The sequence below is a fragment of the Dromiciops gliroides genome, chromosome 5, assembly GCF_019393635.1.
Source record: "Dromiciops gliroides isolate mDroGli1 chromosome 5, mDroGli1.pri, whole genome shotgun sequence".
Lineage (NCBI taxonomy): Eukaryota > Metazoa > Chordata > Mammalia > Microbiotheria > Microbiotheriidae > Dromiciops > Dromiciops gliroides.
In genome coordinates this window covers 10,445,703-10,460,343 of record NC_057865.1, presented here as the reverse complement: position 1 = coordinate 10,460,343, position 14,641 = coordinate 10,445,703, and the positions used below count along the sequence as shown (strand labels likewise).

General features: G+C 45.2%; 1 protein-coding gene across 5 annotated transcripts in view; it reads right to left on the bottom strand.

Moving 5' to 3' along the window:
- Nucleotides 1-14,641, bottom strand: part of HDAC9 (histone deacetylase 9) — an 895,346-nt gene that overhangs the window by 521,325 nt on the left and 359,380 nt on the right. For 2 of the 5 annotated variants that reach the window (XM_043966016.1, XM_043966014.1), the window contains exon 3: nt 6,320-6,382. In XM_043966016.1, coding sequence (XP_043821951.1) covers nt 6,320-6,382 — 63 coding nt within the window. Of the gene's footprint in view, nt 1-6,319; nt 6,383-6,645; nt 6,686-7,027; nt 7,166-14,641 lie in introns of those variants that run through there. The other 3 variants (XM_043966013.1, XM_043966011.1, XM_043966012.1) reach the window with 3 other exon arrangements.

Genomic DNA, 14,641 nt, shown 5'->3' with positions numbered 1-14,641 from the left:
GCCGGCACTTATTTAGGCTCCTCTAGGCCAGGCACTGAACAAGGCATGGCAGGAATTTAGTAGAGAAGGAATTTAATGGACTTCTATTCAATACAACAAAAAACATATCTCTATCTTAAATGAAGCATTATATCTTCATGTAAATAAAGCAGCACCCACCTTTCTCATTTTTGATTTATTTTCTTTCAATAATTAAGTACTAGTCCATCTTTTACATCATTGTTATTTCCCACCCATACTCCAACAGATCCATCTCTGACAACTCAGTGCAGCTAAGCAAGAAGAAATAAAACCAACAGCAGCTCCTCTGTTTGATAATGTATGCCTTTTTCTGCCCCCAAGGTCCACCACCTCTGAATGTCTCCCACCTCTCTGGTGAGCTTCTGCCCACTTTCCAAACAAACCGTAAATGGAAAACACAGTCCATTTGCTTGACTCACACAGCCTGGCAGCAGCAGTTCAAAGAAAAGAAGAAAAGCCTTTCCAACCTTGAAGGGCACCTCCTCAGAAACCACCTTTTCTCAGTCCTTTTATGCTCTGAAGGCTGCTCTATTTTCGTCTTCTGAGGGGATTTAACCTCACTCTCCTTTTTAGCTCCCACCTGACCAAACCCAATTGTGCCTGGTCCACCTATGTGACCCCAAGAAGGTAAAATGCCTTCTTTCTGTCCCAGCCTTTGATGGCCACCTATCAAACCTGCCCATTGAAGATTTCACTTAAAAAAGAAGAGAGTTTGAAAGGGGGAGGGGGAGGGAGGAGAGGGGAGGGGAGGGAGAAGCACAACAATAATTCAAGGGACTAGAAAGAGCACCCCAAATACCTTTCATAGCAGACCAATCTTTCCACAATAATTCTGCTTTTCAAGGGGACATCAGTGAGCACCAAAATGGGCGTGCGTCTCTTGCTCTCAACAACAAAATAAGAGGACAAGAAATGGCAGAAAGAGGTTGTAGAATGTAGAATAAGTATAGGAAAAGCTATGGACTGCATACTGATTGCTCCTCTCTCCAGAGGATTAAAAACACACTCTATAAATAGGAGTCTTCCTGGATGTCATTTCCTTTTGCATATTATATGGGGAGCGCCTCAATTTTTGTATCCCCGGTGCTTAGTGCACACAGTAGGTGCTTAACAGCTGCTGGGTGGGCTTGTCCAAATCTTGTGTCTGTCTAGTCTTTTTCTCTGAAATGTTTCCACCAGGAAGTCAATAAACACAGATGACTTCATTCTATCCATCACTCAGACACCTATGGTCCAAATGAGGGAGTGACAGTCTTACCAAGAAGACTCCTGGCATCCCTTTCCTTCCCCAGTGGTAATTGTCAAGAGGCTCAGAAAATGGTTGCTTAGGTTTTCATTTATTTCATGGATCACGAAGACGTCATGAAAGAAATGTACGTCTGAGAAAGCAAATGGAAAGAGCAGGAAATAACCACTAGGCAGGCAGCCTGTGTGCTCCCCAGTGGCCTGGAAATGTCCAATACTCCAGACAGTTCAGGCCTAGAGGGAGTCCCCCAGCGTGTTTCAAACTTATGGGAGGCCATGAATAAAGGGATCTCGCAGAAAAGTCCTTCTGCCCCACCAGACTTCTAGATTGAGTCAACATGAAAAAAAAGATCCAACATCGATGCATGAAGCTCAGAAGCTTCTGTCTAATGTTCACACGACCAAGCTTGGTACTGCAAACACTTCACTATGTCAGAACTGGGAGGCTTCGTTTAATATTTAAAAATATTTTCTTAAAAAGCGTTTCTTCCCTCTGATGTATAAGGAAATCTTGAAACACAAATTCTCAGTCTTCCTCCACTTTGTAGCAGAAGCCAGCCTGTGTGCAGAAGGACAACAGTTCTATGTCCAATCTTCCAAGATTTCTCTTTCTTTGTTGGTCATAAAAAGTGGACTGTGCCGATAGTGAGTAGTACTTCCATAGCAGAGATGAGTGGGACTGAGAACAACCTTTAGGTTTGGGATGTACTCATGACGTGGGCTTGGCTTCAGCTTTGCTTTTCCAAGGGTTTGTTTCCCACCTCTTTGCAGCCCCCCAAAGTTCTCGTTTTTGTTTTGTTTTTGTTTTTGTTTTTGCAGGGCAATGAGGGTTAAGTGACTTGTCCAAGGTCACACAGCTAGTAAAGTGTCAAGTGTCTGAGGCTGGATTTGAACTCAGGTCCTCCTGAATCCAAGGTCAGTGCTTTATCCACTGCGCCACCTAGCTGCCCCCATCCCAAAAGCTCTTCTTAGCCTTCCTTGTCCCCATTAGGGTGTCTATCCTCTGTTCCAAAGGATGTAAAGAGGATACACCCAAGATGTTGTCATTTAGCTCCTTCGAGATTGAAAATGCCCTCTGCCACAGCGTCCCATAACACACGGAGGGAGAATCCCAGACATGTTATCTATGAGGTCCCCATGTCTCCAGGAATCAGAAGCCAGGGGTCAGGAGTAATGAGGCATCTTCTGGCTGGCTTATTCAATTCCATTGAGCTAATCATTCAGGAGCTATGTGGCTGTATCCACTAAGGCATTGGGATGATGCTGAAATCAAACCTATTGAGTTTCCTCCCAACAAGCCTTGCTCCATTCCTTCCATGAGAATCTTGGGTAGTCCCATCCCACACCTCTGAATTTGAAACCAAATCCCCAAAAGGTTTGTCATCTAGGCTCACACATCAGTATAGAGAAAAGACAGCATTGGCCTTGGCATCAGGTATCAAGGTTCAAGTCCTATCTCCTTGAACAAGTCAAGTTTGGGACTTAGGACAGGAAGACTAGGGTTCAAATCCTGTCTTATACTGTAAGTAGCTATGTGACCATATCAACCTCACTGAAAGAATTCCTCATTGAAATATGGGAATGATACCATTGGTGCCACTTTATATCAGAGGCTCATCAAGAGAAAACTCACTGTGTAAACCAGAATGTTGTCTAGAAATATGGACTGATATCACTGAGCCTGTGAAATGCAGAGCCTTGGTATTTACCCATGGCCTCTTAACTAGCTGGTGGATCCATGGCAAGTCAATGGATTGAAGTCTCTGAGGCTCAGCCACTTCTCAGTCCCTAAGCTGCTGAAGAGCTGGACTCATTGTGAAGCCAGTTTCAATAGTGAGGAAATTGCAGGTCCTCAAACAAATGACATATTTTTATATTACCTCACTGAACCCCTCCCCCCCCAGTAATTTGATGAGGTAGACCAGATAGGTTTTTACTCTACTACCCATTTTCTAGACTGAGAAACTGAGGCTCAAAGGTAGTAAATGATTTGTCCAGGATCTTCCCATTTCAAATCTTAATTCTTCCCACTACACTCAAACACCTTGTCTTCGCTCTAAGCCTTGGCCAGAGAACTCCCACCCTGACTGTTTTACAAGGCCATACTGCAATCCTGAGAGAAATCAGACCAGAAACAATGGCTGAGAGGGTAACCCATTCATAGCGCTCAAAAATCCATTCACGTTCAGAACCCAAATGAGAGCAATTCCATCTCAGTCCAGGAAAGGAGCTGCGGATCACCTCGTCGGCCCTGCACCAAACCCTGAATCCTCTGCCAAGCGGCCACCTCATTGGCAGAACACAGATATTTCAGCAGCATTCTGTCTGTACAGGACATTCCTCGCTGAAATTCTGATCATATTGACATTCTACAGCGGAGTTCCCATGCCAGCCCACCCTCAGGCCCATGGGACCTTTCCACATGCCTCACCACTGAAACCTTCTCTAACTGCCGTCTCTCCCTCTGAGATTATGGACTCCTTGAGTACTGGACCTGTTTTAGCACAGTTCTTTTCACGTAGTAAGTGCTGAGTCTTTTTTTCATTCATTCATAGTATTTCATTGGAGCCACAAAATAGCCCTGTGATTTAGATGCTATTATTATCCCCATTTACAGATGTGGAAACTGAGGTTCAAATCAAGTGACTTGCCCCAGGTCACCAAGTTAATAAGTGTCTGAAGCAGGATTTGAACCCAGATTTTCTTGATTCCAAATCCAGAGCTCTACCCATGATGCTATGTTGCCTCTCTTAGGTAGAAGCATCAACTCCATGAAATTCTGGGAAGGAAAAGGCTGTTGTGATTGTCTAGGTTCCAAATAAAACACAGCAAACCAAACGAGTCCTTCAAATCCAAGCCCTTTGTGAGCTGAGGATCTCAGTGCTGTGTGATGGTGGCCAAGCAACTTCATTTCTCAGTGATTCAGTTTCCTCATGTGTGAAATGAAGGCACCCAGAAAACTGAGCATGTTCTCAAACTCACTCATCTCTCCCAGAGGGCATTTGTGCTTGAGATAAAAACCATCCAGAACATCAAGGTGAGGGCCAAACTTAGCTTAGAAAGGACCAAGAGCACATGTTAGCACAGCAAAGCAAGGCTGGCAGCAGAGTGGCAGTGGGGTGGGAGGGGAGCTACTCCAAAACCTGTACCACCCCCTGGGGTCGCCCCCATCCTGACTGGCTAGAACACATAGGCTTCAGGAGCCCAAGTGTATTTCCCACACATGGAAGATACACTGCATTTGTCCCATGAAGCCCTCAGCTAGGCACTTTATTATTATATAGAGAGTAATTGAAACCATTATTTAATTTACAAGACTACTCAAAATACCCCACTGGGTCCAATCAGCTCACTCCCCAATATCTCTTTCTCTCATCAATTCTGGGAAGAAAATATCTTGGGAAGTCTTTGGGGAGGGGAGAGGGAAGATGAGGTTGTCAATTTTCTAAAGGGAGGGTAGCAGGCAATCCTCAGGATGATAACCTCGTTTAAATTTAAGCATCTCAAATTGTACAAAAGAGAATTATCTATTCCGAGTCTCATAGAATGCTGGAGTCTACTATCCTGTCCTCTGCAAATAATTACAAGTTTACTTCTTTATTTCCCTTGTTAATCCCTCTAATATTCTTTCCTTCCTGTCCTACTGCAAATCCTAGAACATCCAATACTACATCCAATGAATTCATTTAAACAGAAATCAGTGCAAAGCAAGTTTAATTAGCTATATTGATGTTGAATATCAAACATATAATAAATCATTAAAAAATACTGGGTAGGCAAAATCTGACTTACAAATATCTCAGAAGATAAAGCTGCATGTGCCGTCAAAAGAGCGACAGCTGCTCCACCACCCAAACCCAGCGGATGCCAACCTGTGGAATATTCCTTTCCCACTTAATGATGCCAAACTAGCCATGTTTAAAGGAGAAACTCAGTGAACTGCCTAAGGTGTCCCCCAGAGCTTCCTGATGACTACCTGACATGTCACTGAAAAGGTCTCCAGCCAATTACAGATTCAACTGGCAGACCTCAAAGCTGTTTCTTTTCTCCTGGAAACCAGTACAACAGAGAGCTCAGGTAGAATGGACTCTGATACACTTCATCCCCGGGAGGCTGATATTGCCTAGCAAGGTAGGCTCCTTCACCAGAGGCAAAAGCCTCCAAAAGAGCTAGAGAGACCAATCCCATTTGAGCATCCCCTTCTAAGCACATTCATGCATTCTGAGAAAAGGAGGAAGCAAAACTCTTCTTCTCCCACACGGGGCTATGCCCAGAAGTATTGGAAAGAATGCACCTGTTTCCATCCCATTCCTCTGGATTTCTGGTAACTGATCCCAGCTGCCTGACTCCCCCCAAAGGATTCAAAACAATGAAAAGAAGGTTCTTCTCATCTTCACAACATCTAGTTTTAACTTCAGGGCTCTAGACCAGAAGCACATCAGGGAGAGAGGACAAGGCGCCCCTACCCACCACACCAAGCAGCGAACCCATTTTGATGGGTTGGTCTATAAAGAAATGACGTTACCCCGTTTTCACCCAGGAAATCCAGCTGGACTGCCCGGTCCAGGTAGGGCGTTGTCCAAACAGGTGCCCCGAGTCGGATGCCTCCGGGCTTCCGACAGCTACAACATCGACAAAAACAACCACCACGACCCAACGATCCAATCCGGATTTGTATAAACTCACAAGCAGCCTAGCTCTGCCCTAAGCCAGACCCGCCACGGTCCAACACTCCTGCACTTGTTGGTCACAGCGGCGAAGGGAGGGATTGGGAGGGGGTACAGGAAGCAGCAGCCCAAGTCCCTCTGGCCAGCCCCGGAGGGGACCTTCCCCAAGTTATGGAAGGTCTGGCCCCGAGCGGGCTGCTCCCCGGTCACATACACTTGCCGAGAAGAGAAAGGTACAGCCGGAGCGGCTCCCTGCCCGGGCTGCATTTGGACAGCCGAGCCTCTCCTTTCCGGACCCCTCGCCCCCCACCCCCAAGTCTCCGGTCGCAAAGGAAGGGAGAGGATGGAGGCATGGGGGCCATGCCCATGCCGGGAAGGTCTCTTACCTGAGTTGATCAAGCTGTGCATTCTCTGTTGAGCCAACAGCTGCTCGCGACCAGCCACCCCATCTGAAGAAAAACAGGATTCCGCCTCGTCAATTGCCTGCAGCTTATTCCAATCAGGTTGCCCTCCCTCCCGCTTTAGCTAGAGAAGATGCATGGGCTCGCCCAGGCAACAGGGGCAGGAAAGGGGGAGCACCTCTCTGGCTCCCAGGGGGTGGGCAGGACAGCAGAGGAGAAACTTGGTACCTCACCCCCACCTCCATCCATGCAGACATGCACTGCCCCCCACTTCCCTCTACCCCTCTGCCCCATCTAAATGCTTTGAATACATTGGCAACCTGCTGCAGAAGGAAAACGACCCAGGAGATAGATAGATAAAGAGAGAGAGAGAGAGAGAGAGAGAGAGAGAGAGAGAGAGAGAGAGAGAGAGAGAGAGAGAGAGAGAGAGAGAGAGAGAGAGAGAGAGAGAGAGAGAGAGAGAGAGAGAAATGAGAAGAGAGAGAGCCCTTCCTGGCTCGAGCCTATCCCGGAAACCCGGAGCAGGTGGATAAGAGCAGCGCCACTCCAGGGCTGTCTGTCTGTCTGTCGTTTCCCTCCCAGAGTGATCTTAACAAGCAAAGGACGACTGATTTAACAAGAGAAAGAAGCCTATGGACCCCGGCTTCACCGGAGGCTCTGCTCTGGAGACTATAGACATTGAGCTGAAATTACCCTCGGTCCCTCCTGACAAGTGGTTTCGGTGCTGGTGCCTTCCTCCTCCTCCTCCTCCTCTTCTTCCTCCTTCTCCTCCTCTTTCTCCTACTTCTCCTCCCTGTGTTTGTATGAGAGTGTGTGTGTGTGTGTGTGTGTGTGTGTGTGTGTGTGAGAGAGAGAGAGAGAGAGAGAGTGTGTGTATGTGGAGTGTGTGTGTGTGTGTGTGTGTGTGTGTGTGTGTGTGTGTGTGTCTTCCCCCTTTCTCTGTCTCTGGTCTAAAGTTGGCTAGGGCGAGTGATCATCCATTTGCATATGAATCAACAACAGCCTGGCCCACAGGCAACAGAAATAGAACAATGGCTGGCCTGAGCCAAAAATAGGTCAAGCATGGCTGAGTGATTGGAGCCTGAATTAATGCATTTAAAAATACCACCGCAAACACAGCTGTCCCCAGCTCTATCTCGCAAACCAGAATTCTCTATTGCACAGCCTCAAAAGGAATTAACCCCTTCCTTGCGCCTGCCGCCAGCCTGCCTGCCTCAGCTGCCTCAGGAGCTCACCGTCTGGGTGTGCACGCATGCATTCATGCAGGCAGACCCCTGTGCGGGGACCACAAAGCTTGCAAAGGCTCCGAGAAGCCAGTGGCAGCCCCAGATGCGAAAGGGGCCACTGGCCGTACATTTGATGTTTGCAGTGCGGGTTCTGGTTTAAAAGCCACTAAGCAAGCCCAAAGCGAAGAGCCCCGCATTGGTTCTAAAACGACACTGGCAGCTTTTGCTCCAGTGTGTGGTTTCTGCCTCACCCACGCACAGAATCCTGGAGTGCTATTTTTGTTGCCTCTTTCTCTGGCTGCACTGCAGTTGGCTGTGGCCCTGGAAGCTTTGCTGCCTTCCTAACTTCTGAACTGACAGGAGATTTATTTGGGAGAGGTGGTTTCTGGAAGCAGGAGTCCTTCTCTCTCCTCACTACCCCCCCCCCCCAGCCCAAGTGTTTATCAGCCATCTCAGTTGTCCATTTCTCAAATCCCTCTGCTGTCTTAGCATCCCCTTTCAATTACATAGCCTCCCAGCGTTACTGACTCTGATTCTTCCGATTTCTAAAGACAGAAATACGGGGGAGAACTGCAGACCTATGTATGCAACACGTCCACCTCTCAGGAGACTCCAGTTACCCAAGAAAAGGAAAAATCTGGAAATATGCAATAGATACCCAGAAAAGTCATGGGGAATATCTTGAATGCTTCACTAGTCTCCTCTGAATGTGAACAGAAACTGCCTTCCCATCTCACTGAGCGCCCCCCGAGCAATAATAGCTGACAGTTATTGTATTTACCTTAAAGTTTACAGAGCACTTTAAATGTTGTCTTATTTGATCGTCTTAACAATTCTGGGAAGCAGGTGCTATTATTATCCTTTTTGTGAATGAAAATCCCAAGGCTTACAAAGTTAACTGACCTCCTTCAATCACATCTTCCTGAGTCCAAGTTCTATGTACTAGTCCGTTGTTGTCCAAGGTAGAACAGACATGAGAATCCTGGATAGAGCAGTATGGACAGGAATGAACTGGTTCTGATCCCCTTCACTGGAGAGACTGTCCTCATCAGGGAAACCACAGATCCATTGGAATATGAGAATCTTTCTTGAATAAACTACAGTCATCCAGCTGATATGACCAGGAATTCCGGAAAGCACTTGACAATGGTTTGCCTTGTGGCAACCACCCTGTAGCTCCCTTGACCAAGACACCCTTCCCTGGCAACCACTTCCCTATGTTTTGTCTTCCTTGAAGGGAGGGACCATCCCACTTTTTCTCTGTATCTCCCAGCACCATGCACGGTGCTTGACAAATAAATAGTATTGAGTATTTTTTCATTCATTCATACATATGTACATGAATTCATTCATTCATACTATGATACTAAGTAATAGGTTCCAATGTGACTATATCAATACATCTTTGGATCAATAAGGATAATCATTTTCCCCAGCACTATTAAAAACCAAAATATATTCCAAAGTTCATTTAGAAACACCTACTATTTGCATCTGATGATACATCTTCTTTGTAACAAGTTTGGGTCTGCTTAAGCATTTAAGAAATGTTTCTTAATTGATTGGCAATACTATTGGTCACTGTGCTGTATGTATGAGTTATCAAGAAAGTAGACCACCCCCACCAGAATACCACCTGTCTTCCAACATCTCCTGTCTGTGGTCATTATTGGCTGGCCCTGGCCATAGTGTTCCTCCTCCTGTTCTCACTTCTCTGTCCCTGATCTCCACATCTCCTTTAACCACATGCTATCCCTTCCCTGCACAGGTATGCAGCTCTCTTCCCATCTCTCTACCTCTCTCCCTTTCCCACACTGATAGGCAAATTCACATTATGTAAAAATCACTTTACATAGAGGTCTGCAGAATGGTCCTCTAACATAAAAAGAGAACTGTCTGTAATATCAATAATATTCTATAGGAAAGTAATCCAAGCTATACATAATGTTAATTACTAATAAAAGGTCACATTTTTCATTTGATTTCAGAATAGCTTTTGGGAACTTAAAAGGGTCAGAGAAGAAGACATTGAAAGAGAACACAAGGCTCTGACAAGATCCCCACCACAAATATTTCATTATAGCAAGCTGAGAAAACCAAATCAACTCCATTTTATATCATCCTGACATTTATACAGCTGCTGGAGTTGTCTGGTTTTACTGAGCTTAGTTTTCCTGTAAGCCGTGTGACTTTAGGGAAATTATATATTATTGTACCATTAACTGTTTTTCAGGATGCAAGTGACTACAACCAATTAGAGTCCCCAAACTCTGGAAAGTCCCTAATTCTTAAAAAAAAAGTAACTGCTAAAAATAGTAACTGTACTTTACTATAAAAACCCTTGTAGGGGCAGCTAGGTGGCTCAGTGGATAAAGCACTGGCCTTGGATTCAGGAGAATCTGACTTCAAATCTGGCCTCAGACACTTGACACTTACTAGCTGTGTAACCTTGGGCAAGTCACTTAACCCTCATTGCCCTGCAAAAGAACAAACAAAAACCAAAACAAAACCAAAGGGAAAAAAAACCCTTGTAAATTTCTCTTCAGGGTCCTTGTGCCTACTGAGGGGGGGGGGGGGCCCTGTACCAGATTTGTTCTGCAGTTGCTTTATTTCCTTGGTTATCATAAAACTACTCATGATAAAGTTTAGATTTCTTAATTTAACTGAAAATGCAAGGGGACAATCCCTGTATATCCCAGAACCTCCAAATTATTTTGAAGACAACAAAGTCAATCATTGATGATACCCATTAATTTCTGGGCGAATGGGCACAGCTGATACAAAAGAGAATAAAAAAGGAAGTAATTTTTACTTGGCATTAAAATGTACCTCCCTTCTCATAATGTACTATCTTTATAAGTATGCAATGTATTCAAACTTACACATACACACACAGTATCTCCAGGCAGTAAGCATTCAGTAAACATCTACTCTACATTGGTTCGGTTGGTCATACAAAGACTAAGAGAAACAGCGCCTACCCTCCAGTAGTTGGGTCTATGTGACCCCTCAAGGAAGCTGGCTCCCTATTTATTACCTCTAGGATCACCCACAACTCCTCTTTGTCTTGAAATCCTGTCCCAATCTGGCTCTAGCTTGCCTTTCCTGGAATAGATGCACCTTCCTCTTGTGGAAATTTTTTTGATTTGGGGACCCTACCTTTGGGCTGATATTGGAAAGCCTTAGGCCCTCAGGGGCCAGGTCAGACAGCTGGGGGGAAGAAGCCCCCAGCTCCCTCCGACCTGAGCAGAACTATCCGAAAGATCCCAGATAGCCTGTGCCGAGGCACGTGAGGCTTGAGCGCACCGCCCCCCCCACCCCCCACCACCAGCCGCAGCCCTGGCTGGCAGATTAGCTTGGTCTGTGGGGGCACAGGAAGCCCCGAGATTTGAGTGGAGAAAAGAAAGATATATATAGACCTGGGGGTTAGACTCAGGAGGAGAGATGAGAAAAGGCAGAGAAGAGGTCAGGAGGCGGCTGACGAGATTAGAAAAGTTGGAGCGCAGCAGACTAGAGACGGGGCTACTAGGAGCAGAGAAAAGAGAGGCTGAAGGGCAGACTGACGGAGCAAACAGACAGAAGGTCGGTGAGAGAGAAACACAGGGGTTCAGCAGTGGCAGTAAGGAGAGGAAAGTTAGAAGCAGGGGGATTTACAAAGTGAAAGGGTCTCGGAGTTAGAATAAAGGACCTGAGTGCCCTAAGGCAAGAGGCGGCTAAGGCCCCTATTGTATTAAAAAAGTTCAAGGCGCAGCAGGTGGGAAAGAGACACAGTGGAAAGAGACACAGTGGAAAGAGACGCTGCAATGCAGTCAGGTTGTACATTTTATTTCCCTGTATTCTTAATTTTAAATAGTATCTCATAAATAAACTCTGCTTTGATTATTTAGTTAAGAGGCTTCTTAATATTTTGCTTATCAATTTGGGAGTGGAGCAGTGTGGTGGAACTTTATACATGGCCTACATTAAATGAACAGCAGTCAGATAGCCAAACAGTCAAAAGTCCCCAGATTAGTCCTCCACAGATGAGCCCCCCCCCCAATTAGCCTTACATGTACAGCTGTTCTTACAAAGCATGCCCTCCTTACTTCTGCCTCTTGGCAGAGCTAGATTCCTTCCTTCAAAGGTCAGCTGGAGTGCCTCTCTGTCAATTCTATTTTAATCCCCTCATTGTCTTTGCCCTGTCTTCAGAAATTATCTCACATCTATTTTATATATATTTTGTGTTTGCTTATATATGTGCCCACTGATTTCCCCTGATAGTATGGAAGCATTTGGAGCATGCCCAGGACCTGCTGTCACTGAGTGCAGGCTTCATCATTCAACATTCTTTCAACATGACTCCAATCACAGGTTCACAAGTCAGAGCTCTCTCCTAGCCGAGACTTACCACATATAGGACACCGAAGCCCAGAGGACTGATGCTACTCAAGGTCACACAGGTGGAAGAATCAAAATTGGAACTCAGGTCCTGAGACTTTAAATTTGGAAAGAAATCGAATTCTGATGTATCATAAGGAAGTCAATGAATCAACATATCTGCTGCATTTGCTTCACAAAAAAGATCTCCCCAAATATTTACTACACTGAAAATAAATGACCTGGAGATCAGAGAAATTTGGCAGCTTTTTCTTGAGGCAGTCTTTTTCAAAGCTTGTAATTAGATGGTTAAAAAACATAAATGGATCGCGCGTCTTTGTTCTATTGCCATTTTCCAAATTAGCCAGTGGGGCATATTATTAAAGTAATTTTTAAAAAATCAAAACAATCCATCTTCGTAGGCAATGCAGGGAGCAGTAGGGACCCGATTTGGGAGAGAAGAGTAGATGAGGCTGCCGTGGACTCTCCAAGTGGTCTATCCTAAAACACTGGTGTGGCTTCCACATGCCAACAACCTGAGAACAAGAACAAGAGGAGACTCCCCAGGCTGGGAGTCCCACAGCCACTTTTCTCTGATGCTGCTTATGCTCCTATTCTCTGATTCTCTAACCCTTGCCAATGGCGCCCATCTGACTTAAGAGTTCATAATAATAGCTGGCATTTGTGTAGCCCTTAGAGGTTAACCAAGTGCTTTACCTATGTTACCTCATTTTTCATTACTAAATGAGATAATATCTGTAAAGCTCTTAGTTAGCACTTAGTAGGCACCTTCCCCCACCTCCTCATTTGGTCCTTATTTACAGCTGCAAGAGGACTTAGAGACCTCTTTCACTCATGAAATTCAATTACTTTCCCTGGATATAAGTGTGTGGTCCCAAACAATCTGAAAGTACTTTCCCCTCTAAGTTACTTTGTATCAATTTTAACGTACAGTTAAATATGCATTGTCTCACCCATTGGAATACAAGCTCATTAAGGGCAGGGACTGTTTTTCTTTTTGTTTCCTCTGTAACCCCAGTGCATAGCACAGTGTATGGCATGGAGTAAGCATTGACTGCATGATTGCTGAATAACTGATTGATTGAGATCCTTCCTCATTTATCCTGACCAAAGACAATAGCATGTCTTTCCCATCCATCCCCTTCTCTCCACTGGCACTACTTTTAGCTTACTTTGGACCCTCTGCCTGGTCTATTTCAACAGCTTCCTAATTGGTCTTCCTTCCATTCTTCACATTTCCATGTGGATATTCCTAAAATATAGATCTGGCCCTGCCATCCCTCTACCAAATTATTCAGTGACACCCACTGGTCTTTTGTATAAAAGAAAAAGCCCTTTACCTGCAAGCTAAAGCCCTCCAACCTATAGGTCCCAGTTTTCTCTAATACCCTTCTTCACACATTCTCTGTGAGAGCCAAATTAGCACAAGGGACAGGCCTTCTCCTGCCTCCAGGCCTTTGCAAGGCCTGTCCTACATGTCTGGAATTGATTGCCTGCTCTCCCTTAGTTTTCTTCCCAGAAGACATCAGGTGCCACCTCCACCACCAGGCCGTTCCTTATCCCCCTTAGTTGTGAGTGCTTTTCCTTCACCTATTACTTGGTGCTAACTGACCTATGGACAGCTTATCGCCTCCCCCAATAAAATCTAAGCCTTTTGAGGGGAGGAGCTGGTTCTCTTTTTGTATCTGTCTTTGTATTCCCAGGGCCTGGCACAGTACCTTGCCCATAGTAAAGGTTTAATAACAATATGTTGAGTTGAACTGAAAAAATTTAAAGAAAAAAAAACACCTAAGCTGAGAAAATTGAAATATAATCCACTTCCCCCTAAGTAACAAACACCAAGCTATTTATATATTGATTTTCTTTTCTAAGTGGTATCTTTGCAAAGCTTCTGTTTCCCATTCCATTATGGAAGACCAGACCTAAGGCACTGGCTAATTCCTTTTAGGTTTCATAAACTCTGGGTTGTCAAGACAGAGTCCAGGCCAGCTCCACTTAAGGGAGAGCTCAGCTCTGAGACAAAAGGCTATCTTTGGCTAGATGGCTGTGAAAGCCTCCTCAGGAGAATTCTGGTTCATCAGACATGGCCTCCTGACACTGCATTATTGATGATATTCAAGCCACTCGCTTGATTTGTCATTCTGGCCCTTCCTTCCTACCAAGAGGCGCACCTAGAAAACAGCATACTTTGGGGACTTATTAGTGAGAAAGGGTTTCAGTCAATTCCTTTCATTGTTAAATGATACTGTTTTTTCCCAGCTCCAAAAATCTGGAAGCTGAGAAAGGACCCAAAGCAGACAGGAAAAGAGTCGGTGTGACTACTGCTTTTAAGTCTGACTTGTGGGAGAGAAAAAAGACTTTGTCTTTACCTCAGAGCTAGGAGCAATGGGTAGAAAGTTCAGAGACCTGGCTTTGTCTCAAAACAAGAAAAAACTTCTTAACCATTAGAGCCACCGAATATCAGAGCAGGTTCTGTTAGGAGGTGTTGGGCTCCCCTTTACTGGTGGTCTTCAAGCAAAGGTTAGGTGGCCACTTGTCAGCTTTGCCCAGCAGTTTCTTTCCTCATCTGACCCAATTTTTCTACAGATGCCCCCTTCCATTGCTGAACATGCTGATCATGCTGAACGTCCTGCATTTGGAACATGGTGAGGAGGGGGGAAACCACTCTCTAGGTCACAGAGTCTTCTTTGCTTGAGATTTATAC